Source organism: Leptinotarsa decemlineata, unplaced genomic scaffold (genome assembly GCF_025532065.1).
Source record: "Leptinotarsa decemlineata unplaced genomic scaffold, Ldec_3_MD MMD2_tig00001064_RagTag_RagTag, whole genome shotgun sequence".
Taxonomy (NCBI): domain Eukaryota; kingdom Metazoa; phylum Arthropoda; class Insecta; order Coleoptera; family Chrysomelidae; genus Leptinotarsa; species Leptinotarsa decemlineata.
Genome location: NW_027412558.1, coordinates 1201670 through 1227974, shown reverse-complemented (window position 1 = coordinate 1227974; position 26305 = coordinate 1201670). Strand labels below are relative to the sequence as shown.

At 36.7% G+C, this 26305-nt stretch overlaps 2 protein-coding genes across 3 annotated transcripts in view; one reads left to right on the top strand and one right to left on the bottom strand.

Annotated features, from left to right (window-relative positions):
- Positions 1-1861: 1861 nt before the first annotated feature.
- On the top strand, positions 1862-9115 carry LOC111504538 (uncharacterized). Its single transcript, XM_023159113.2, has 6 exons — positions 1862-2087; positions 2150-2233; positions 6697-7124; positions 7418-7636; positions 8656-8786; positions 8840-9115. Exons 1-6 carry the CDS (start codon positions 1920-1922, stop codon positions 9037-9039), a joined length of 1230 nt encoding a protein of 409 aa, XP_023014881.2. The 5' UTR covers positions 1862-1919; the 3' UTR covers positions 9040-9115.
- A 2617-nt stretch (positions 9116-11732) lies between these two features.
- The window catches only part of LOC111504700 (uncharacterized), a 53763-nt gene continuing 39190 nt past the window's right edge, over positions 11733-26305 (bottom strand). For both annotated transcript variants that reach the window (XM_074175500.1, XM_074175501.1), the window contains exons 3-8: positions 25154-25361; positions 22413-22828; positions 19589-19773; positions 18259-18620; positions 17798-18002; positions 11733-17576 (exon numbers count right to left, since the gene is read on the bottom strand). In XM_074175500.1, coding sequence (XP_074031601.1) covers positions 17315-17576; positions 17798-18002; positions 18259-18620; positions 19589-19773; positions 22413-22828; positions 25154-25361 — 1638 coding nt within the window. In that variant the 3' untranslated portion in view covers positions 11733-17314. The remainder of the gene's footprint in view (positions 17577-17797; positions 18003-18258; positions 18621-19588; positions 19774-22412; positions 22829-25153; positions 25362-26305) is intronic.

Here is a 26305-nt window from a genome sequence, read left to right as displayed (position 1 = left end):
GTATTTTTTTTTCTACCCAACATACTTTACTTGATTATTAATTGTTTTTTATTTACTTCACGAGTTTAATTTTTTTTTCATTGAATCGATATAGAGCGTGATTCACGGTCGATGGTAGGTTAGACGTTTCTGGAAAACGCAAAGCATGATTTTTCTTAAAATTTCACCTCTCACATTTCCTTACCTGTTCTATCGATCTAAAATATTTTCAGCATTGCGGCGTTGCCACTTCTATCAAAAAGTCCTAGCAATTATATTTTTTTAAATGGAACACCCCTTATATTAATACATTTTTGGAATCGCTCTAGTATTTTAATACTTTTTTGTTAATAATGTCCTATACCTATCTCTATCTGTTTTCGAGATAAAAAATAAATTGTACTAAATATGGTCCAAAACATAGCCTTGATTGAAATTAAGTACTTCAGTACTGTCAATTCATGAAAAATTGATATTTTGATGATAGTTTGGACAAACTCGAAATATTCAAATAACACCAAGAAATCGGCTCCATATCATACAGGCGTTTAGGGCCGTGGAATTGGCCACCGAGATCGCCCGATCTCACGCCACTTGACTTTTTTCATGGGGTGTTTTAAAAGAAAGGGTATACAGTACTCCAGTGCCTACCAAAGAAGAATTGCGACGGCGAATAGTGCGGAGTATTGAAGATCTGGATCCCCAGGAAATTGAAAAAGCAACCACATGTAATGGACAACATTTTCAGCATTTATTGTGAAAATGTTGTGTTATCGTCTGTACTTTCACATGTTTTAGCCCACAAAATCTTACTTTTTACCTAGAAATGACTGATTTTTGGTACAGTTGTTCCCTGGAAACTTTGAGCCATAGTTAAGGAAATTATTTTGTAACCCCACAAACTTCCTCTCGTTCATTGGTGTTAATTCAGGATACATTTGGTTGAATTTTTTACACGTTCTGACAATGATTTGATCACTTTGTTCATGTGTATAATAAATAATTTCATAAGAACTTCGTTTGAATAATCGATGTTTGCATTCATTTTGGAAGATGATTCGAAACACCGTCGATAACTCTTTGTGAATTACTTATGAAAGTAACCGAACTTCTATAAGCTTGATAATTCCACTGCTACCTAAATCCAAATTCTAAAAAAAAAAATAATGTTTCTAGAAGAAGTGACTTTATTGAGAAAACTTGACGATTTAGGTATAGGGACATGATATATCATCTTGAAGCGTTTTTCACCATCTTTCAATTTACCGAGTAATATACAGGGGGTTTCATTTGAAAAAATGAACTTTTGACTACTTTCATACACAATGGAAATAATAGTAATTTCAGCACGCCCTGTATGATATGGAGTCGATTTCTTGGTGTTATCTGAATATTTCGAGTTTGTCCAAACTATCATCAAAATATAAACTTTTCATGAATTTAAAGTACTGATGTACTTAATTTCAATTAAGGCTATGTTTTGGACCAAATTCAGCACAATTTATTTTTTATCTCGAAAACAGATAGAGATAGGTATAGGACATTATTAACAAAAAAGTATTAAAATACCAGAGCGATTCCAAAAATGTATTAATATACGGGGTGTTCCATTTAAAAAAACAAAGTTGTTAGGACTTTTTGATGGAAGTGGCAACGCTGCAATGCTGAAAATATTTTAGATCGATAGAACAGGTAAGGAAATGTGAGAGGTGAAATTTTCAGAAAAATCATGCTTTGCGTTTTCCAGAAACGTCTAACCTATCATCGACCGTGAGTCACGCTGTATTTGTTCCACTCTCCTTGAAACTATTCAAATGACATAACCAGAGCAAAAGTTGAGTGGTTTCCTACTTGTAATAGTAAGCTTATCACTTTTTATTATCTTTATCCGATTATAGTAACGTCAGCAAATTGCCAGTGTATTAAAAACATTTCTGAGTATGATTGACCTGACGGAAATTCTGATTCTGTCGTTTTCCTCGGCTCTTATTTTTATAGTCAAACTATTAGACAAAGACCCTCCTGCTCTATTCGGTATCTACCAACGGAAAAATGGATTCTATTGGCTGAAGGTCGCTTTCATGTATTGTGTTTTGAAGGCGAGAAAAGTAAATTGTGCCACGGCTGAGCAGCACCAATAGTTGTTCTACATTTCTTTTTTTTATTTCAGATCAAACGGGCTTTGAGTAAGCATGATGAACTTCAGTTTTTGAGCAGTATTGATAGACCTCAAAAGCTGTCCAATCACGACAAGGTAAGCTATCGATTGTTATATCTCTGGTTAGTTCATGAGTAGTAACGACCTTCTGGACTTGTAGAATCCCATAAAAAACTACATGGGAGGCATTTGAATTACTTAGCAAATCGCTAATCGAATATACGTAGTTCTCGAAATTTTAACATTCATCCTATTTTTTTTATAGTCCACGTATATGCTCTGGCTAAATGACTATTTCATTATTTTTCATGATAGCAAATAATAATAACGGAAATTGTGACTATCTCCTATAAATAAAAAGAAATGCTATATTCCACATCTAATAGATAACAATATTATGTATATTAGGTTCTCATTGAGACAATTTCAATTTTATGTAACTTTTCCAAACTCTTCGATATATGTCTGCAAATTGTTATGTACTCCCATATTCAAAAAGTTATTTCTCCTAGTCAGCATGATTTCGTACAACAAAGATCATGTATGACAAATCTTGCATCTTTAAATCAATATTTCTGTACGTACCTGAACAAGCAAACCAACTGCTTATTCTAATTGAATCATATCTAGTTAACAGAAAACAATTCGTCGAATATGAATCTTTCGAATCGGTTCAGTACGTAGTCACATCTGGGGTACCACAAGGTTCTAATCTTGGACCTCTTTTATTTTTCAATTTTTATTAATGATTTGGCAAAAAAGCGAACTTTAATGTACGATTATTCAATCAACAATACTACAAGCAACCGCGTACATAAAATAAAAGATCTTGGTATAACATACGACAGTAAATTAACATTTACAACACATACAGTGCTTTTCAGATAAAAGTATCCACCTTTAATAACTTTTGTAATACTGGTATTTGGAAAAAATCCAAAAACACGTCCATTTATGTTGGAAGGGGCAAGCATTATGGCTTATTTAAACTCACTGGAAAAGCCACCCCCTCACCCCTAGCATCATCCCTTTTTTTTAATTACTTCTCATATTTTTTATGTAAAATTTGGATACTCCTCTTTGAGCTGATTTCAAAAATGTATAATACTTGTAGGTTAAAGTGGTTAGTTTATGAGATAAACAATTTTTCTTTTAATAGCACAAATTTTACTTATTTTTTACTTTCACCTTATTTGCCTGTGATAAAATGGGTTGTACAACAGTTCAAACTCTTTAATCTTTTTAACTGTGCTATTTATTATGAAGTTACAATAAGTACCATTCACTTCCATACAATGGTATAATCTATTTTGAAATGTCACTCTGACATTGCTTAATACGGCTGGATTTAATTGTCGACATTCATTTTCTATTCTCTCTCGTAAATCATCCAGAGATTCCGGTTGGGTAGCATAAACTTTTGTTTTTAAATACTCCCAGAAAAAGAAGTCTAGGGGTGTTAAATCCGGTGACCTAGGTGGCCACTCCATCATCTGCCCTCTTCTACCTATCCAACGAGCGGGGAATGTTTCGTTTAAAAATTGTCGGACAGGCATAGCATAGTGTGGGGGAGCTCCGTCTTGTTGAAATACCAGTAAATCTTCGGAAAGGTTATCATCATTTTCTATTATTGTTGTAATACGTGGGTCAACCCCTTCCCTAAGTAACTCAAGATATGATTCACCATTTAAGTTTCCGTTGATGAAGAAAGGTCCGACAATGTGGTCACCTAGGATACCACATCAAACGTTTAACTTTTGGGGATGTTGTGTATGGAATTCACGCATAATATGTGGATCACTTTCAGCCCAATATCTACAATTATGCCTATTCACTAAGCCATTTAATGAAAATGAGCATTTATCAGAAAAGCAAATATTGTTTAACAATTGTGGATTGTTATTGATAAATTGCGTCATTGATTCGCCAAACTCTAGACGACTATCAAAATCATCTTCATTCAACTCGTGCACCAACTTAACTTTGTATGGGTGGTACTTGAATTTATGTAGAACTCGGAAAACTGTAGAAGATGAAACACCGATCGCTCTACTTATTGTTGACAACGATTGGGGTTGTTGAGCCTCTAAGCTGACTTGACCTAAAATTGCCACTTGGATTGCTTCGTTATTTACGAGTCCCTCTCGCTTATGCACTTTATTGCAAACAGACCCTGTTGTGGTAAATTTCTCCATCAGTTGAATTACATACTTATGAGTTCGTGTCTTCCATCATGTAATTCGTTAAATATTCTAGCAGCATCTCTTGCACAATTATTATTTTGGTAGTATAAACCTACAATTTCAATTCTTTCTTGCAAAGAGTAAACCATTTCAGCGAAACAAAATAAATAATGTATCAAAGTACACTATCAATAGTGACTACAAATTCTAGTTGACAATGTCAAACTTTAATAAAAAGTAGAGTTTTTTGTTGTTTGGATTTTTCAAGTAGAATAAATAGCACAGTTAAACAGATTGAAGAGTTTGAACTGTTGTACAACCCATTTTAGTACAGGCAAATAAGGTGAAAGTAAAAAATAAGTAAAATTTGTGCTATTGAAAGAAAAATTGTTTATCTCATAAACTAACCAGTTCAACCTACAAGTATTATATATTTTTGAAATCAGCTCAAAGAGGAGTATCCAAATTTTACATAAAATATATGAGAAGTAATTTAAAAAAAAGGGATGATGCTAGGGGTGAGAGGGTGGCTTTTCCAGTAAGTTTAAATAAGCCATAATGCTTGCCCCTTCCAACATAAATTGACGTGTTTTTGGATTTTTCCTAAATACCAGTATTACAAAAGTTATTAAAGGTGCATACTTTTATCTGAAAAGCACTGTATAAGGAATATGACTGCTGATGCAAATAGGATGCTTGGATTCATTTACATAAATGGCAAAAACTTCAAAAGTATTGCCACCTTAAAATTGCTATATTTTGCTTATGCCAGATCTAAGTTTACGACTACCAAAAAACATCAATTGAGAGCGTGCTGAGGAAGTTCCTGAAATACTTATGTCTAAAAGTTGATAGACAATACCCCACAAGAGGCATCGATCATAACATTTTGTTGATATGACAAATCATATCGAAATATGACGTCTTTGGAAAATTGGAGAGTAATCCTTGGTATAAAATTCCTGCATACATTACTAAACAACAATATTGACAGTACGGTTCTTTTATCCGAGATTAATTTCTTAGTACCAAGGAGTGAAGGTCGACACAATCTGAAATTCTATTGCGAAGCATCACGCACAAATGTTATGCCACGATCACCATTGAATTTTATGTGCAGTAGCTTCAGTAAAATCTGTGAACATTGCGATATTCATGTCGACTCTCTGGTATCATGTATCCACAATCACTTTTAATAATACTATAAATAACATTTGTGTTAGTACTGCTACATTGCTTGATTTGTAACTTTTTGTGTTATATACTCAATTTTTCATTCCTCTTTCGAAATTCTACGTATAGGAATATTTTATATATACTTTGTTTTAGCATTTACTTTTATACAGTTCTATATTCCCATTATCTTTAATATTTATTTCATATATACTCTGTAATAATAGCATTTCTTGTAACTAGGTACTCCTGTTGGAAATAAATCGCTTTTTTTATCACATCATCGTCATCAAATTCTTGTCAGTTTTAGGTGAATTATTAGTCACGACGTAGATGACTAATTACGACCAGAAATAAACGTCAAAATAACGTCACCATGTTTGCCGGGAGAAGGTCTGATAAATTCGTCTCTACCAATGGGGTGAGAGACTGTAAGTCCCAATTTTTAATACTTACTCATTTTTTGAGCTACAATAATATCAAGGCTGTGCCCAGATTTTTGTTTCGGCTGGGTCTGATTAAGAAAGACCTGCTAATTCAAATTTGATTAATTACCATTACATTGGCACTGAAAAAACTGTAGTAACATATTGGTTTGTAAAACTAAAAACCTCAAATTTTCAGTTTAGTGAATTCACAATACAAAATCCAGCCTTCTAGACTCTTTATGGGCAAATTCTGATATAACAATATCAGTTGGAACCGGTTTAGCCATTAGGGCTAAACCGGTTAGCCTCTCTTGCCCAAAACAATTCCGTAGGTAGGTTTTGAGGCGCCTAAGTGTGGAAAATGACCTTTCCAGGGTGCACGTGGTTACTGCACGTGGTGCAAGATGTTCAACAACATATAAATGTTGGGATACAATTGCCTGTTGCATTCTACGACAGCCCCAATGGCGCTGGAAGGCCGGTCCAAAGGGCTTTTGTCCTGCCACAACAATGTCCATAGTTGAAATTCGCCTTGTACCTCAACTAGTTCTACCAGGTCCTCGTACATCACTAGGTCTCCCCTTGGGAATGGCGTTTCCTTCTCGGAACAGACTGTCCTAAGCAGCAATCACTTTCTTGTGTTTAGTAAATCATATTTTTAGCTGTGAAGTAAAGTCTTCTAATAGGAGTATCGCAACAGTTATGATGTCAACCGTGGAAGCTTGATATCTTCATTGACATTGGCCACGGTGATTTTATCAAAGACTAATTTTAGGCTATCGACGCAGTTTACATGAATGGGGCAAACAAAAATGGAGACCACTTAGTTGTTGGACTGGCCACAAGACCAGATGTGGTGGATGGCTTCCTGTACTTGAAAATAGCCGGTTCCAATTTGGGAGTACTGGAAACTCCCAAACTCCCGAGTACTACGCTCTGCAAAACGGAGGAAAATAAATCTTATTACTCCGCGGAAGGTATAAAAATGGAACCTGTCGAGCCTATGAAGAAGTGGAAGTTATCTTACAGCGGAAAGATGAAGGAGTTTGGGAACAGAGCAGTAGAACACAATGTTAAAATTGAGGGTAGTTGGGAATCGGATCAGCCGTATTTTAATTTCGATTACGATATCGATCCTATGTTGATGGCTAAAAGTATGGCTCTTGAGAGATGGAGTAGGAGCTATTTTGAGGTTCTTGAAGGGTGAGTTTCATGATTATTCAAAATTATCTAGGGTTAAGTGTGTACTCAATAAGAAGTGGAGTATGAAGAAATAATAGAGAAAGGAATTATTCTAGTACCGTACATTTCAAGTTTTTAGAGTATGTTAAATGAGTGGTACACTTGTTAGTGGTTTTTTTTTATTGGACAAACTTGCCAAATGATATAAATTAAGCACTTATAGCATCAAATGTAACACTTTCAATATTTCAACTAAACTCTACTCTTGTTTTCTGTCGTTCCCTTGTTATCATCACCGGGAATACTGTTTTCAGGAACCACCAAACGCATTATGAACAATTTGGAACGCTAAAGTTGGACGTAACAATAGACGAAAAAGTATTCAAAATCGAACTTGAAACCGTCAGAGATCATAGTTTCGGAAAATATCGGGAATGGGGACAATTCCACAGATATGCCCTTCATTACTTCGCAACCGAAACAGGGGATTGTTTTGCTGTAGGACAGCTGTGTGCTCCTATAACTTTTTCTTGGTGAGTATTTTTCGAAACGGGTTCAGATGAATCCCTAGTGACTTTTTATGAGCTTGATAATCGTTTGTTGATCTGTTTTAGGTATTTTTACTTTTAGCAATCTGAGAAAATATAAAACTATAACTCACAAATAAACTATAAAGTTCTCCATTATAATTTTTATTTTGTGTCGGAGTGAGGACGGTTAAACTCCCTAGAAAGGTCAATTAAAACATTTATACACCCTCCATTTCATTTCTTTGAGTTTTTTTTCCACATCTGGTTCATTTTCTGATTTTTGTTTCAAAAGTTCTCATGAATATCTGCAATCAGTCCAACGATTTCTTCAAGTGACCTGTGGTCAAACTTTCCATCGGGAATATAACAACTTTGGCTTCCACCAGCGAAGTCATAATCTGTATATGTAGAGTAGGAAGGGTAAGTGTAAGCCCACATGTGACCTCCCGAGGAGTTGTCCTCCTAGGTCATCGTCCATTGAATTGTGTTTCGAGTTTTATGGCCAGTGTGTATAATAACTTATTATTCTTATTTATAGACTTTTTTGCACAGCCTGTTAATACATAATAATACAATTGAAATAAAAAATAGGATAGTCATTCAGCTACGGCCGGTTAGTTAGCGTGGGTAGTTCTCTCTACTCTTCAATCCTCCGCTAGAAGAAGTTAGTTCCATCAGCAGACTCGTACTAAGAATAGCACATTGAAATGTAAGACCTCGTTAATCATTAGATTGCCACAAGTTGTGATTTCCGAGGGTCGTCCTTCAACAAACATCAACACATTGGGTTCCCACGTTGGGCGGCAAAGTATTACTGGAATTTCATTGCTTCTCCGAAATTTTAGGCACGTGTTTTATACTGATAACAAATATTCAGGGAAAACCCATCATTACTGACCTACAATGAAATTCCACTCATACTTTGGCGCCCAACATGGGGACCTATTTTCTAACCTGCTAAATATTTCAATAATTTCTTCACGACTTGAACCTTTTGTTCAGCAGTTCATTTTACTTTCCAGCCTGACATTTGGATATGTTTATAACGCGAAACAAAAGAAGATTTTTCCTCTGCGAGATTGCAGCTTCAAGCTCTTCCAGCACGGTGGAATAGATGTACCTTCTCAAGATTATGGATTCACTTTTTCAGCCGGTAAATTTAGTTTTAGTTTTCTCTCCGGCCAACTCTGTTATAATTTTTTTTAGGAGGGAAGACATATGCCGTTCAGGTGCAGGTAGTGGATTCGCCACACTTTTACATCAGCAAAAATTGGGAAGCCAAGATTTATGAAAGGATGTGTACATTCGAAGTCAATGGGGTTAAGGCCTGGGGAGCTTCGGAGTGGCAGTACCGGAATATCGAGGAAAAGAACGTCCAAGATCATGAAAGTAGTAGTCCTGAATGAGTTTGTATCTTTTGCATGTGAAACCATTATTTCAAGTGCACCTTATATATGAGTAATAATAATGCAGTCAACACATCTTATGAACAACCATTTTGAATCCTGCACTTACATTGGATGTTTCCAATAAGTCCACGACGTAATAATCAAGGATATCCAGAAGATATGTTCAAGGACGTCCTATGGATATCCTTCTGTGGTAATCCCTTCGACTATCTCAGTTTGTTGCAAAATTCTTCAGTTGCTGCTTTCAAGTGGAAGACATCAGCTCTTTCGTCATGTGGAGATTGAATTTTCATTTGAATCAATTTTCAGTTTTACGAAGTGCTACATACAAATAACGTTTGAGTCGGAAAGTATCAGGTTGTCAATGACAATGTGTCATATCAGCTAACAGTGTCTAACAAAGTCTCTGACGTTTCGTCTGCTACTGCGGCAGATATTATCAAAGGCGATGTAACGGTTGGAGTGATCTACCCTGCTGGTCCGGGTTCGTTTGTACTTATAAAGGGACTAGAATGGGATGGTAGACTGTTGTTGTCATGACCCTTCTTCCATTCCTCCTCTGTCTTCTGTAAGAAAGATGTTCAGAACACAAACAACCGACTGCTCTTGTACCTGAGTTTTCCGGCCCTTCTTCAATAAGGAAGAGGAGGAGAGCTGTAATTCAAAACACAAAGATTCTCCCCTCTCCCTAATTGAAGAAGGGTCGGGCCAATCAGGTACATGACAAAATGGTTTAGACTTTGGCGGCTGAGGTTTTCAGTGTCACTGTTTTTCGAGTTTGAAAGCCGTGGATTTTAGGAATTTCTTCCTGACGTTTCGCTGGCGCGAGTGGCTAGTTCTTCAGAGGTTTAACCATCATGGCTTGCTGTCCGATGCCTTGTCAGGTAATCAGTTTTATTGGTACCTGTATTTGTACCTGTACTTGCACTTGTACCTGTACTTGAACCTGGAACATTAACAATCTTGCTTGCTGTTGTCATTCTGTTCGTTATTCTCAAATTCCTTAAAATGGGGTCCCATATTCGATTGTGGTTCACCGCTTCTTCTTTTCTGTTGAAATTCTCCGTGTGTTTGTGGATCTCTATGGCCTTCCGTACCAGTCAACTATGGTATCCCTGGTTGGGGGCAATTATTTCTGTGTTTTCAAACAAAATCACGTGGTCTACTAAGTACGTGTTCTGTCAAAGCTGACTTGTCCGCTTGGCCTAGTCTGCAGTTCCTTTCATGTTCTTTCAGTCTTGTTCCCATGGATCGTTTGGTGGTTCCGATATACACCTTCCCACAAGTGCACGGTATGTGATAGACCCCTGCTGCTGATAATGGGTCTCTTTCGTCTTTAGCCGACCTGAGGCTTTGTTGTATCTTCCTCGTTGGCTTGAAGACTGTTTCGATGTCGTGTTTGCCCAATAGTTTTCCAATTCTGTCCGTGACCCTTGGGACAAACGGTAGATATGCGCGTGCAACCATCTGATCCTTTTTCGCTTTCCGAACCGTGTTGCCCTTCGGTCTCATGGCTCTTCTGGTCTCGGAGGCACTGTACCCATTCGATCTCAAGGTCGCTTCAAGGTATTTCAGTTCCCTCTCCAGATGTTCTGGTTCACATATTCTCCGAGCCCGTTCCGTGGGAGTGGAGATGATTCCTCTCTTTTGGCTAGGATGGTGGTTTGATAGCGCGTGCAAGTATCTATCCGTGTGTGTGGGTTTTTGCTACACTTTGTGGGTTAGTCTGGTACCCCATCGTTCTGCTAGTACATCTAGGAAAGCTATCCGTTGCTAGGGTGCTGGGCGTTCAAGTGGTTTAGGTACATTATACCTACTAACTAGGAAAAGTTTGGGCACCGTAAAAGAGTAGAACACTTCGACTGTTACCGCATCACGTTCGATATTTTCTGCAGTAGTCTGCAGGTTTTTATACCTAACAAAACCGAAAAGAGCAGACAATTATTATTGAAATCTAAAGAAATTAACTTTGAACGTTCAAGCCAGTCTCGGATATACCTACACAGTCCACTGACTAATAAGAAAGTTTTTCTTCCTTATTCAGAGGAATCGGGCAAATGGTTAGTACCTCGTTCACTAGATGGAGTGACATTTTGTTGTTAGCTTCAACTCAGGAAGAGGAATGAAATACTCTGAAAGAATTCCGAATTTCAATTATGGAATATCGACTTTAGGTCGATGATGGCCACTATCTTGCACTGATGAGTGGCTAATGAGCCCGAAACCGGCCTGCAAGTGTGCCCCTTCCAAAATTGAAGGTTGACTCTTTCAGTTGTATTGCCAATTGCATATGCAGGAAATTTTCTGTGAAGATTCCTGCACTGACGCCTGTCGGATATAATCCAACGCCCTTCGTGGTATTAGCCAGGGGAGTAGTTGTTTTCTGATAGGCGTCAGTCCATTTAACCTACTGTGTAGGTATATCCGAGACTGGCTTGAACGTTAATTTCTTTAGATTTGTTTACTGCCAGTCTTAAAGTATAGCCCACTGACTAATAAGAAAATTATTATTAATACTAGACAACAGCACTCTCACTATCCTCTTAGTTCTGTTCAATATCAACAAACACTTCAAAAAAGTCAGCACGAATGTGATAGGTTGCAACCCTACTTTAGAGGAATTTTTTCCGTTATACTGCATCAACTTTGTTCAGTTTTCGTGATTTGTTTGTGGGAAAAAACAAAGTCTCTTTCAGTTTTATAAATGTATTGTACCAATATGTTAACCTCATTATAATGAAACATTTGCAACTCTGAAACTCTTTATACAATAAATATGAAATGTGGAAATCTATTTGGTCCTAACGATTTAAATACATACATCACCAATTCCTAATAAATATATCAATAGCTCGAAACACTCGGAGTAACAAGAGGAAAAAAACAATAACATCATATACATAAAAAATATACACAAATACATAGCTGTAACTCACTGAAAAGATCATCTTCCCATTATATTGTATTTAATACTGGAATAGGGAATACGAATATAAATATAAAAAATCACAACCTATAAAAATCAAAGATAGAAAAAATAGATGGCTTCCAGAGGGAGAGTTCATTTTGCACACAAGTTAGATTATTATATACATACCTCCTAAAAATATATCGGCTCCACAGAAAGCTAGCCCGGATTGGCAATAATAATTTTAATCAATACCGGCACCCTCGAATTTGTGGAGAAATTGATGTTCCTGAAAGATTACAAGGACCACCCCAATGTGTGAACTCAAATCCAACTTTAAATTCTGAATTTTCTCAAGCTTTCATCTCATAACCTATAATCTTTGATTAGATTGCCCCTAATTTTAGGTTAAACCTAAAATGTTAGGTTAAACCTAACCTAAGATCAGACTGAAGCAAAATCTGACATCTAGTGTATTCTGCGATTATGCCAAGCTGTTCCGTTGGTTCATACATCAGTGAATTCCTAGACAAAATGGATATAGACATTTTAAAGGAGTTGGTGGTCCTTCTATGCTTCCCTATCGTGCTGAATTATTTTGGCCACTCGAGCAGTTCCATTCGACACAAGGGCAGTGAAAACACAATAAAAAAATAATTGTGGCTATAGTATTTTTGTTAAAGACTAAAACTAAGTGTCTTAGAAGTGCAGTTTTTTGTTCAGAACTGTATATATCTTTTGTTACCGCGGGCAACTTCATAGCAGGTCTGTAAAATCTACTAAATTTTTTCATACAGCAAATCAGGGGACTTCAAGCATCGGAGAAGATTTCCAGTAGTTCGGATATATTACAAAGTTGAAATTATTTTTTTTCTATTCCGATAATTCTGATTTATCAGTCGTTTTCAACCATCTTCAGTTTTTAATAAGTCAGTATTATTATTCTGAAAAAGAGTTTGTGAACTATATCAATACAAGTGTCTCCAAAAGTCTCGTCATTCAACAACATACCAACAAACCAAACTGAGACAAATACGAAGCAGAATATAATTTCCAACATACTTTGATATCTCAGCTAGAGTGTAAATCTGTAAACAAATGATCTTTGCAACAGGCACCTTCGACTGTTATTAAGCAACACCTCAACTGTCACTAACAGTATTCCATAACCTTCATTTGTCATATGTCATCCGCCTTCAGTCATGTGCTTATTACGCTGAGCTTTAATGCAAGAGTTTTTCCAAGACTGCCTACCTGGTTTTTCTTTAAGAATTTTATTTCAACTTCTCTATTTGATAGGTACAATTGGAATCTCTGACGTGACTGAACAAATCACTGCAATGCGCGACGAAACACAGTGTTTTGACGAAGAAAAAGTTTTCTTTGGATTATCTAATCTGGGCTCATAATTCACAAATCGTTGGATAAGAAAGTATGAACTTTCCGTGAGTTACTTTGGTCAACCTGCTTCCATCAATTATGATGAATGTAGTTATCAGATTTTGTTTCGGGAACTTATTGTTTAGTTCATTTGAAGTTGAGAACAGCAGGCATAAATTTTACATTCGTGTTTATACTCAAGTGCTGACATCTCTTGTTCAAATTTAGAACTATCATGAGGGGGGCAGCACAAGACACAATAGAAACAAGTTGGATAGCAAAACCCAAGAAACTTATATATTTTTGCAATGCCTGTAATTTTAAGGTTATGAATTTAGCGAAATAGTAATTGAAATTACATGACCCACTGTTGAATCTATTATTGAATGAGATTGCTGCAAAAAGGGGGGAAAATTAGGAAAAGGTCGAGGTTTAAACCAATTCAAGCCTCCATATAACAAATTTCACTCATACAATATTGTTCTGTGTAGTTTCAAGTTGATTTACATCACTGAAACTTCAATAATTCGTTTTGAAATGAGAAATACTCTTCAAATATCTCACTTAAAAAAGTATGGCTCAGAGGAAAAGTAGGACGCATATTTGAGAATGAGCTTGAGAATAGTGTTATGAGGACTCATCGGGGGATATGAAAGCAAATATATGATTACCGGAAGAGGAATTCCCCAAGGCTCTGTAATCGGACCTATTATCTTTCTTATTAATATTTAAAATTTACAATAAAAAAATTACACTCTCTATAGCTCGCCCTCAAATCTAAGAATTATACTGGGAGTTGAGAATGTTTCAGCAGTTAATTCATAATTTTACAGAGTATACAGCAGTAGAGTAGCCAGTAGATCAAACAATTGATTGTTAAACACTGAAGATGGCGAACAAGGATAGAAAAATTAATAGGTGATGTCACAATCTAGAGAATTTGACAAAAATCAAAGTCAGGTTCTTTGAGCTCAAGCAAGCTGAGCAGTATTTGGAAGTTGAAACTTTAGAAATCATCGTAAAGTGAAATTTTCCTTTTATATCAGATCCAATAATGACGAAAGAAATATATGACATTCTGTGAACCAGTGGAAATCTTCTCCATGCAATTTAATATTATTATAGTCCGTTTGCCGAACAGATAGAGTGATCATGTATATGCATGTCTACAAAGTTAGAGTTGAGATTTCTGTGAAACTGAAACATGGAAAATCTGACGTAAATCGTGCTCTTCTGCAACTCCATCTATTCGGTGAACAGTCTAAAGACTAGAATAATAGCTTCAAGTGACTTGATTTGAAAAGACTGTAAGCCACAAACAAGAAATACTTTGTCAGTTTTAATGTACGATTCTTGTATAGAAGATAACCTGCAAAAATGTATCCTCCATATAAATACACTACACAAAAACTAATCCCACAGGGACATCTTATTATTTTTAGCCTTCTCTGTCAAACAAAACATTCTGTACCAACAAGCGTGACCATCGTAGAAGCAACAAAATTCAAAAAAAGTCCATTTACTCAAAATGCAGGCGAAACTCTGTAGCAAAACATTCACCAAAAGTTCGAGTAACACTACCTTATCATTATAAAAACGTGAAAAAGTAAACATCTAAAAAAAATTGTCGGTTATCTAAATAAAACTTTATGAAATACCAATTTATACATATCCACAAGAGTCCTGGGTTGAAGTGGTTTTCGTTCGATATCGAAGGTAGAAGTAGAAAGAATGATTTTTTGTAACCAAACTTGGGATGCTAGTGACCGGAGATTTAGATTAACTAAAGAATTACACGTTGATCAAACGCTCACAGATCTCAAAAAAAATTAAGAAATGAATGCCCTTCCAAGGAACAAAAAAAGGCTGAAAGTCAAGTCACGAGCTCCCACGAAAGTGATTTTTTCAAAAATTATATCAGGTAGAATATTTTTTCCACTTGGTAGTAGTGAAAGGAATATAATTTTTCAACTTTTATATTACATTGTAACTGAAAAAACTGAACTAAAATAGGTTGTTTTCTAAAGAAGCAAACTTTATTATGGGACTATGAGTTAGGGTATGGTAGGTTTGATAATTTTGTTTTTGGGGTATTTTGGGTTGAAGTTTACTCAATTTGAGGTTTTTAGATTATGTGTTTGAAGACTGTTAGTTAGGGTATTGTGAATAATGTGTTTTAAGGTTGGTTAATTTGTGGGCTTTTACAACTTCTTGGATTGTAGGTTTGGGGTTGAGATTATTATGGGAGTATGAGTTAGGGTATGGTAGGTTTGGCAATTTTGTTTTTGGGGTATTTTGGATTGAAGTTTGCTGAATTTGATGTTTTTAGAATGTGTTTAAGTCTGCTAGTTAGGATATTGTGAATAATGTGTTTCAAAGTTGTTTAATTTGTGGGCTTTTACAACTTCTTGGATTGTAGGTTTGGGGTTGAGATTATTATGGGACTATGAGTTATGGTATGGTAGGTTTGGCAATTTTGTTTTTGGGGTATTTTGGATTGAAGTTTGCTGAATTTGATGTTTTTAGAATGTGTTTAAGTCTGCTAGTTAGGATATTGTGAATAATGTGTTTCAAAGTTGTTTAATTTGTGGGCTTTTACAACTTCTTGGATTGTAGGTTTGGGGTTGAGATTATTATGGGACTATGAGTTAGGGTATGGTAGGTTTGGCAATTTTGTTTTTGGGGTATTTTGGATTGAAGTTTGCTGAATTTGATGTTTTTAGAATGTGTTTAAGTCTGCTAGTTAGGATATTGTGAATAATGTGTTTCAAAGTTGTTTAATTTGTGGGCTTTTACAACTTCTTGGATTGTAGGTTTGGGGTTGAGATTATTATGGGACTATGAGTTAGGGTATGGTAGGTTTGGCAATTTTGTTTTTGGGGTATTTTGGATTGAAGTTTGCTGAATTTGATGTTTTTAGAATGTGTTTAAGTCTGCTAGTTAAGATATTGTGAATAATGTGTTTCAAGGTTGTTTAATTTGTGGGCTTTTACAACTTCTTGGATTGTAGGTTTGGGGTTGAGATTATTATGGGACTATGATTTAGGGTATGGTAGGTTTGGCAATTTTGTTTTTGGGATATTTTGGGTTGAAGTTTACTCAATTTGAGGTTTTTAGATTATGTGTTTGAAGACTGTTAGTTAGGGTATTGTGAATAATGTGTTTTAAGGTTGGTTAATTTGTGAAGGGTATTATTGAGGATCTGGATTTTCTGGTTTAACACATTATTACTGAAGGTATTATGGGTTTCAATTATGTGAAATGTGAGTAAGGATTCATTTGGTTTGTGGGCGTGGAATTTGTAAGTTGAGGAGTTGGGAATATGGGAAGGTTATTGTGGCTTATTGTTAAGGATTATTAAATAGAGAACTGTGTGTATGTATGTGCAAGTTTTTTGGTTTGACAATTATGAGTAAGGATTTTGTGAGTTTGAGAATTGAGAACTGCGAGTCAGGGTCTTATTGGTTGTTGGTGTTTTGTAGAACTGAGTACTGTGTCTGACAGTAAGTTGGAGTATTGTGGGTTTTATGTTTCATGTTTTTGCAGTTCTCTTTTTATCAGGATGCCTGGAATGTTTCGAATATATATTTTATGAAATGTGACAAAACCTACTACTGAGGAAAAGCTCTTTGATCTACTCGAAAAATCACTTAATTTTAATACACTATTTTCCAACGTAGGGAAACTGAAACGTCCATGTTGAGGATTTCATTCACAGAAAATTTTATTGAATGGTATAAATGGGAAAACTTTCTTCTGCTACGACTCGTATGTACAAGATTAAAAAACCTCTCTACCCAATAAGATTCCAAAAAAACTCATACCGGGCTAAAAAAGAGCCCTGATACCCGTTCCACAACCCAGATATCCCCCAAAAACCACCTCCCGCCTAGGGACTCATTTAAAAATACAGTTCGTCTCACAACTGGGAAGAGCTTGTGCTCTCGTCTTCGGAGTTGCTCTCTGACACCATCGCCTCTCCGGCTAGATGTTTGGGACTGGGCAACGCCCGCGCCCCCCGTTTCTCCGGTTCAGCTCGCTGGGCAGCGCCGGCAACTCGATGTCCACCTCGTTGTCCTCATCTAAGTCCAGGTGTTCGTCTTCGAGCTTCATGCTCGAGTTGGAGGACTCGTAGCTCTCGTCCTGGTGTTCGTCGTACTTGGGGGAGCTCGACCATGGGAAGACGTTGTCGTTGTCGTAGTCGCCGTTTCGGGAGGCGGCCGATCGTGGCCTGTCGTAGTCGTTTCTGAAAAGTAATCATGTGATGTTAAAAGTCCTGAAGCAACCCAATCATATCGCTGATTCACAGTAATGTTTGTAAGAGAAATTAAAGTATAGAAATCAAATTGAATGGTCATCGGGTTCGACAATCATGTACCCTGAGTAGGCAAAATGAACTCAATCAGAAGAACAGTCTCAACAGAGTGGTCTGGGTAGAGTTTGCCGAGTTAACAATCATCAACTCACCTATTGTTCGAGATAATGGCGCTAGAGGATGCGCTCTGGCTCAGCGGGTTTCTGCTGCGAGGGCGTTTAGAATGGGATTTCGTCGGGGTGTTCTTTGGAGGTGTAGTGTTCCTGAAGCTTCTCCTAACGATTCTGTTCGCCACCACTTCAGGACTCTCTTCCATTTCCAAAACGTAACTGACCGAATCGGATTTTTCTACAACACCTTTAACAAAATTGTTACATTATAAACGAAAATGGTTTTTATTCATTTTGTAATTCCTAGATCTTTCAATCAAGTTCTGATTGATGCCTGCCTTTTCTAGTTGTAAAAAATGGCGCAGTCGGTAGGATGTTCCATATATATCAATATAACATATAGAGCAATGTAATAATTGCCAAACCATGGGCTCAATCTACTGGAATATCAACTAAAATCAACGAAAAACTAACTAGTCTTGTCAAAAACCAACTTCACTAACCTTTGACTTTAGGAGACGTTGGCGGCGACAGATCATCCAAGTCGAGCTCTTGCGATGTCTTCGACTTCCTCGACCTGATTGACTCCTCCAAACTAGCATTGGATCTGTTCGAAGGGGTTCGTTCTCTGTGTGAAAAGGACCGCTCCAGAAACGGCTTCGTGAAGTGTCTCTCGTTGAAACTCGAACTGAGCAATGACCGGTTGAAGGCAGACTCTTCGGCTTGCTCCAAAACTTTGTTGATCACTTCCTTGTTCTGTTTTAGCTTCCACTGGAGCTCTTCATTGTGCTGCGAGAGACGCCTCTTCTGGTTGGTTTCTTCTTTGAAGTTTTCTTGTAGCCTCTGGTTTTCTTGTAATAGTGTTCTAAGGAAAAAAATTGCAATTATTAATATACCTACTTATATTTACATTTAGAAATTTCAACTAGTATTGGAGTGACAAGGGGTGTTTCGAATTTAATTGAGTGAATCGTTCCGAGTTGACGATGAAAGAAGAGCCGCCAGTTTTTCATATGAAAATCAAAATTTTATTGACATTTTGGACAATGTCACGCCATCTGTGTTCTATGGGGCTACACATTTTAAATTCTTGCTTGGTGGTTGCAGTTGTTCAATATTAATGTATTGAAAACACAGAACTAAAGCTATGGGTTTTTGTTCTATGGTTCTAGATCGAAGTGTTGGTGATTGCAGTTGTTTATTATTTATCTATTGAAAACACAGAACTAAAACTAAGAATTTTCGTTCCATGGTTCTAGATCGAAGTGTTGGTGATTGCAGTTGTTTATTATTTATCTATTGAAAACACAGAACTAAAACTAAGAATTTTCGTTCCATGGTTCTAGATCGAAGTGTTGGTGATTGCAGTTGTTTATTATTTATCTATTGAAAACACAGAACTAAAACTAAGAATTTTCGTTCCATGGTTCTAGATCGAAGTGTTGGTGATTGCAGTTGTTTATTATTTATCTATTGAAAACACAGAACTAAAACTAAGGATTTTCGTTCTATGCTTCTAGATCGAAGTGTTGGTGGTTGCAAGTGTTTATTTTTTATGTATTGAAAACACAGAACTAAAACTATAGGTTTTCGATCTATGGTTCTAGGTCGAATAAAATGTTTCATTGCTTTGCTTGATAATTTGAAAACTTTTTCTTTCTATATAAGTTTTTTCAAGTATCCCCTCTGATGAAATATTTGAGAAATGGTTTGGTGTGTTGCATAACTTGACAAATGACGTTGATATGTGAAAAAGGTGACCCTTTGAAATTACGCTGCGCCAGAACAGTTTTCATTTAGGAATAAGTTGCAAACCAAACGAATTCCACATACTTTTCAAATTCCGCTTTTCTTTGCAGTTGTAGGTTTAAATCTTCACATCTTGATTTCAAAATCCTCGCTCTTTCATCTGCTCCTGCTAGAATTTCGGCTTTATGTGTTTCTTCTGCCAGCAGTTTTCGAAGTTCCGCCACCTCGTTTTGTTTCAATTCCAAGACCGCCCTCAATGACTGAACTTCCTGAACATGAAACAAAAACTGAATAAACCACCGCAATTTGTAAGCAACAATGAAAACATAAAATAGTAAATTTTTGTTAAAAAATAATATATGATATATTAAATAATAAGTTGTGTAAGCCATGAGTAAAATAACATTTTTTCATAACAACAGATTTGATATAATCGTCTTCTTTCAAAAATATCCAAAGATGCTGATCAGTTTTTAATACTAATGCGATGTTTTTCAAGCTCAATTGAAAGGATTATACAGGGGTGCGCAAAAGTCCGGTATAAATTTAATATCATTTTAACCAGTATTTTAGGAAAAAAACTCTGAAACACGCCAGTTGATTTCACGTTGTACGCATTTTTTGGAAAAAAATTTTTTTTTTCAACCTCTCAGCTGCAACCCTCCCCAATTCTGACGTAAAAAATGGATTCTGACCATACCCTTTTTTTTTGTGGTTACAACGAAATGAGAAAAAACTCTTTTGAAAAGCTACAAATACCTAACTTAGTGCTATCTACGGATGAATTAACATAACATATGCTGAAATTGGCCTCCACCCTCTACTTGGCAGGCTCCTAGGCGATGGTAAAACCCGTCTACGGAATTCCGAATGGCCTCAGCCGGTATGTTATGTGATTCCACTCTAATTCTGCTTTTTAGATCTTCAATATTAGCCGGCCTATTTTGATAAATCTTGTCTTTTATATATCCCCAATAAAAATAATCTAATGGCGTTAAGTCTGGGGATCTTGGCGGCCATTCAATTGTACCACGTCGTCCAATCCAGCGTCCTGCAAATATGTCATCAAGATATTCTCTGACATTAATAGCCATCCTGTTGGAACCAAAGTGTTTCAGTGGGGATATCTGGATCTGCTTTTCATTGGGAAACATAACAGCTAAAGCAGGGACTAAGTGAAAGGGTGAGCGTGCAGCTGTAAGGTTTCCCTCAAAAAAGTATGGCCCTAATATCCTGTTGTTGGTGATGCCTGCCCTTACATTTATTTTCTGAGGACGCTGCGTACGAGCTTCGCATATCCAGTGTGGGTTTTCCTGACTCCAGAATCGATAGTTGTGCCTGTTAACTACTCCATGTAAATAAAAAGTAGCTTCGTCCGAAAAGAGTATGTTGAGTAGAAACCCATTATTCTCGTCACATCGCCTCATTATTTCCTCACAAAATTGCAAACGTCTGTCATAGTAATCTTCCAAGAGCTCTTGGACAAGACATACCTTATATGGGTGGTATTTTTCTGTTTTCAAAAACCTCCCAATCGTACGTGTAGACGTAGGATTGTTTTGGGCTAATGAAACCGCTGACAAATGTGGATCTTCCTGCAGAGATACGGCAATGTCCAATTTTTGATCTTTGTCTGAAACATGTGGCCGGCCTCTGGTCAAGTCCTTCACTGTACCATGTTCTTCAAATTTGTGTAAGATCTTACTCACAGTAGCCTGGGAAATGTGATTTTCCGGATATTTTGCATTAAATAAAGTACACACCTCACTTTGACTCCGCATTCTATCCCCAAATCCCAACAATATCAAGACTTCGATACGCTGCCTCTCTGACAATACCATTTTGTTCAGCAAATTGAAAAATAACACTTTGAAGGTACCCAATTAATGAACTAAACATATATATTTTCAATTTCACTGAGAAATGCCACAATTTTAAAACTAAGTCAAGACAATAGTTCTTATCAGGGCATTCATTTTGGTACAAAAAATGAAACAACCTTTTTCTCTTTTTGAGGTACACTGGTCAACAATTGCTTGGGATGGAACTAAGTTTTTGGTGAAAAAATAAAATCCACAGAATGTTGATGCTACATTACGTCATCAGTTTTACACATAAATCAATAAAATTTGTTGTGGTGCCTGGCCCGGTTGGTCTGTTCTTAAAATTTGTAAACTTTTAGAAAGTAGGTACTGTTGACCCTTAGCAATTGTTGAGCAATGTACATCATCACCACTTATTCGTTTGCAACGTTAATTCACCCGTAGATAGCACTAAGTAGGTATTTCTAACTTTTTTGGTTTTAAAAGAGTTTTTTCTCATTTCGTGGTAACCGCATGAGTAAAAAAAATGAAGGCTATGGTCAGATTCCATTTTTTACGAGCTGTTCAATGAGCCCATACACGACATAGGTCTGCATTTGAAAAAAAAAGTTGGGGAGAGTTGCAGCAAAGGGGTTGAAAAAAAGATTTCATTTTATTGCCAAAAAATGCGTACAAAGTGAAATCAATCGACGTTTTTCAGCGTTTTCTTCCTAAAATACTAGTTAAAAAGATATTAATTTTATTCCGGACTTTTGCGCACCCCTGTATGTAGTTGTATTAGACAGTTTTTCATTACATTTTGTATTTGAAAGATTGTATGTACTTTTGAAATTGAATGGGTTTTGTGGATATGTGCCTTGTAGATTTCAGGTTTTTTGTTATAGATGTTCACCTGACAGAGTAACAGCCCGGTTTTTTCAAGTTGTATAATTAGGAGTTTGAGGATTATGAGCTTGGGGATTATGGGTTTGGGTGTTGTGGATTTGTTGATTATAGGTGTTCACCTGAAAACCTTTGACAACTAATTCTAAAAGTCCGCGTTTTTTCAAGTTGCTCATATAGGTTTGGGGATGAAAAGAACTCACCTGCACCCCAATTCCCCTGTCATCTCCGTAGCCCAGCAGCCTATCGTTTTCCTCCCTCAACCTGTTATTCTCATCAACCAAACACTTCAACCGGTCCTCGAACTCTCCCTTCAATTTGTTGACCTGCTTGTGATTGTGCTCTTTAAGAGCAATCTCCCTACTCTCGTAGTCCTCTTTGAGCTTCCTACTCTCCTCATTGACCTTGGCGATCTGTATTCTCTTCTCGTCGATCTGTTCCCGGATCGCCTCGTTCTCCTCACGCAGGATTTCCAAGGATTCTTCATGGGTACTTTGTAGCTTTTCAAACTCCCTTCTGAAGGTGGTCAGTTGTTCCTCGTACTCTTTGCACAGGTTCTGGTGGGCGTTGTTTTTTTCGGCGTGCAAACGTTGTTCTAAAGAGACGTATTCCTTGTTTACTGAAAGGAATTATAGAATGATCTAGTCTATATACTCAAATCTATATTAGTTCTGAGAAACATATGAGTGAAGGCGATGGATCTCTGCCCTCACGAAAACGCCATCCATTTGGTCGACAGAAGACTTAATCCACGAATATCAAGTATGAACGAGGCTCATCAAAGCGTCAAATTCAAAGCTTCAACATCGACCTCCAAACGAGATTTGTAACTACAGTTATTTTAGTATTTGAAGAGACTTGTTCAGTAGTAATTTTCATCTCGACATTATCATTTTTAGAGTCTAGTTTAGAGCAAGACCGCTGAGGTCATAATTTTGAAGCTTATCGACGAGCAGCACTTCGTCTGTGCCTTTGACAAGACAAAAAGTGAGCCAATAGAATTCTCGTTGAAGTTACTCTAAAAATGCTTTCTTGAGAGACCCCTGTGAGAACATTTCTAGAATTTCACTTCTATGACAGTCTTCCGAAATCCTTGGTAATAAAGACATGATATAGTTTAGAGCAGGACCTCTGAGGTCATAATTTGGAAGCTTATCGACAAGCAGCACTTCGTCTGTGCCTTTGACAAGACAAAAAGTAAGACAATAGAATTCTCGTTAAAGTTACTCTAAACATGCTGTCTTGGGAGACGCCTGTGAGAACATTTCTAGAATTTCACTTCTATGACAGTCTTCCGAGATCCTTGGTAATAAAGACATGAGCTAGTTCAGAGCAGGACCTCTGAGGTCATAATTTGGAAGTTTATCGACAAGCAGCACTTCGTCTGTGCCTTTGACAAGACAAAAAGTAAGCCAACAGAATTCTCGTCAAAGTTACTCTAAACATGCTGTCTTGAGAGACGCCTGTGAGAACATTTCTAGAATTTCACTTCTATGACAGTCTTCCGAGATCCTTGGTAATAAAGACATGGTATAGTTTAGAGCAGGACCTCTGAGGTCATAATTTGGAAGCTTATCGACGAGCAGCACTTCGTATGTGCCTTTGACAAGACAAAAAGTAAGCCAATAGAATTCTCGTCAAAGTTACTCTAAACACGGTTTCTTGAGAGACGCCTGTGAGAACATTTCTAGAATTCCACTTCTCTGACAGTCTTCCGAGATCCTTGGTAATAAAGACATGGTATAGTTTAGAGCAGGACCTCCGAGGTTATAATTTGGAAGCTTATCGACGAGCAGCACTTCGTCTGTGCCTTTGACAAGACAAAAAGTAAGTCAATAGAATTCTCGTTAAAGTAACTCTAAAAATGCTGTCTTGAGAGACGCCTGTGAGAACATTTCTAGAATTTCACTTCTATGGCAGCCTTCCGAGATCCTTGGTAATAAAGACATGATCTAGTTTAGAGCAGGACTGCTGAGGTCATACTTTTGAGGCTTATCGACGAGCAGCACTTGGTCTACGCCTTTGTGAATACAAAAAGTAAGCCAACATATTTCTCTTGACGCCTGTAAGAACATTCTAGAAAAAAATATTTTTAGGCCTTTCACAGTCTCGTGAGATCCTTTAGAGATGGATGAGATTCAGTTTAGAACCTTGAGGTCATACGATAGGTTGTCTTTTATGTTTCGAGATTTGGCAACTCTAGTGTTGCAATATGGCAACTGACAGCTCTATCGTAAAGTTGGACATTTTTGAGCTTATACGTACTCAGAACGTTTAGACATACGCGCGCTATTTGTGTTGTTTACAGTAACTTAAAAGATTCATCTCGACCCAAAAATGGAATTAAATCGTGATCATTTTCGTGCGATTATTTTTACAACTTTCGAATTGGTTCAAACGCATGCAAAAGTGTATAGATCTCCATGAGGAATATTTTGAAAAACAAAGTGATCTTCGATTATCAATATTTGTTTTTGTTCTCTAATCTCGAAATATAAAAGGCAACCATGTAATTTTGAAACTATTCAATAGGCAGAATTTGGTCTAGGCTTTCGAGAGCATATAAAGAAAGCTGTTGTTTTCTTATTGCCCAAATTTTGACGTATGAAATTATATATTATATATTGGAGTCAGTTTTTTCTGTTGATAAGATTTGTATTGTGGGTGTAACCGACCAACATACTTGTGGTAAATTATTCGATTGTCGAAAAATCTGGAAATTTGTCCTATGTAAGCAGCGGATACTGAGAACTGCTTTCAAAATTGTAACTTTTAAACTTAGGTAAACATTTTATGAGTGGATAGTACAGTATGATATACTGACGAGTGGGAAATTTAGGATTCCAGAACAGTCACAGAGACGATTCGCTCGAACTTAATGTACAACAGTGTTTTCCTAAACTGTAAGAAACCACCTCTGAATTGTTTTTCAATTTATACGTACGTTCGGCAATTCGATTGTCGTGTTTTTCGATCAACTCGGTGATGTCTTTCTGCCACCTCGCTCGCTCTTCTTCGATGGCTACCGTCTGTTGGATTTTTTCTTGCATCAGCTTATCTTCCAGCTGTCGGTGAGACAATCGTACTTTTTCGATAGTTGAACGGTATGTCTCTATTTGTCGCCTGAGGCCGGGAACCTCAAAGGCGTTCAACTAAAAAGAAAACAGATAGAAACTTAATAACAAGTACAAGTTGTATACATTTTCAAAATCAGTCTCAATTGAATAGAATGTATTTTTGATATTGATATCGTTGGTTCATATGTTTATTATCTACCAAAACATCACTGGGATTTCTATACATTACAAAATTTACTCTGACTTCTCGAATCATTGACTGTAATTTTGAGGTAGCAGTAAATGGGCTGAGGAAGAAAAATCTATTGTTCTGACCAGCTTTCGGAATCTTTCATTTCCTTCCTCAGGACAACTGAAAAGATGGTATAAATAAAAAATTTAAACATCATGGATTATACTTACTTAGCACGAGATTGATTTTGAAATTAGCAAAACGAAGAAATATGTAGGGAAGCTGACTCGCCTAGTATTTTATAAATCCAATTGTTACTGCCATTTGATGTATAGTTTTTTCTTCACTTCAAATGAGTAGAAGCATGTTTATATTTTTAATTCGTGCCATCATTTTAGTTGTCCAGAGGAAGGACTTAAAACATTCCGAAAGCTTGGCAGAATAATAAAGAGTTTTTTTAACAGACTGCTACCTTAAATAATAAAATCTATTCTGCAGTGGCTTCATGATCTAAAGATCTCTAGTGGCCAAATACTCACAGCTTCATGAATTTTCAACACCCTCAGGTGTGTATTGATTTGGACCATAACACTTGGCTTGAAAAAAAATGTTTAGACCCACGAATTGTTATGGTACAAGTTTTGAATGCACAACTAACTGATTACTCTAAGTATCAAAGTTTTATCAAAGTATACAGCTATATACAGCTATACCTGCTAAGATAATTAGAAGAGATTTGGACGGATTAGTGACAGACAAAGGAAGGGTCTACTATGTATGTAAATTGGTCTTCAATAGAAGATTAGAAATTCCCTGGCACCGGTAATCTGTGCCTGAATGCTTTGAG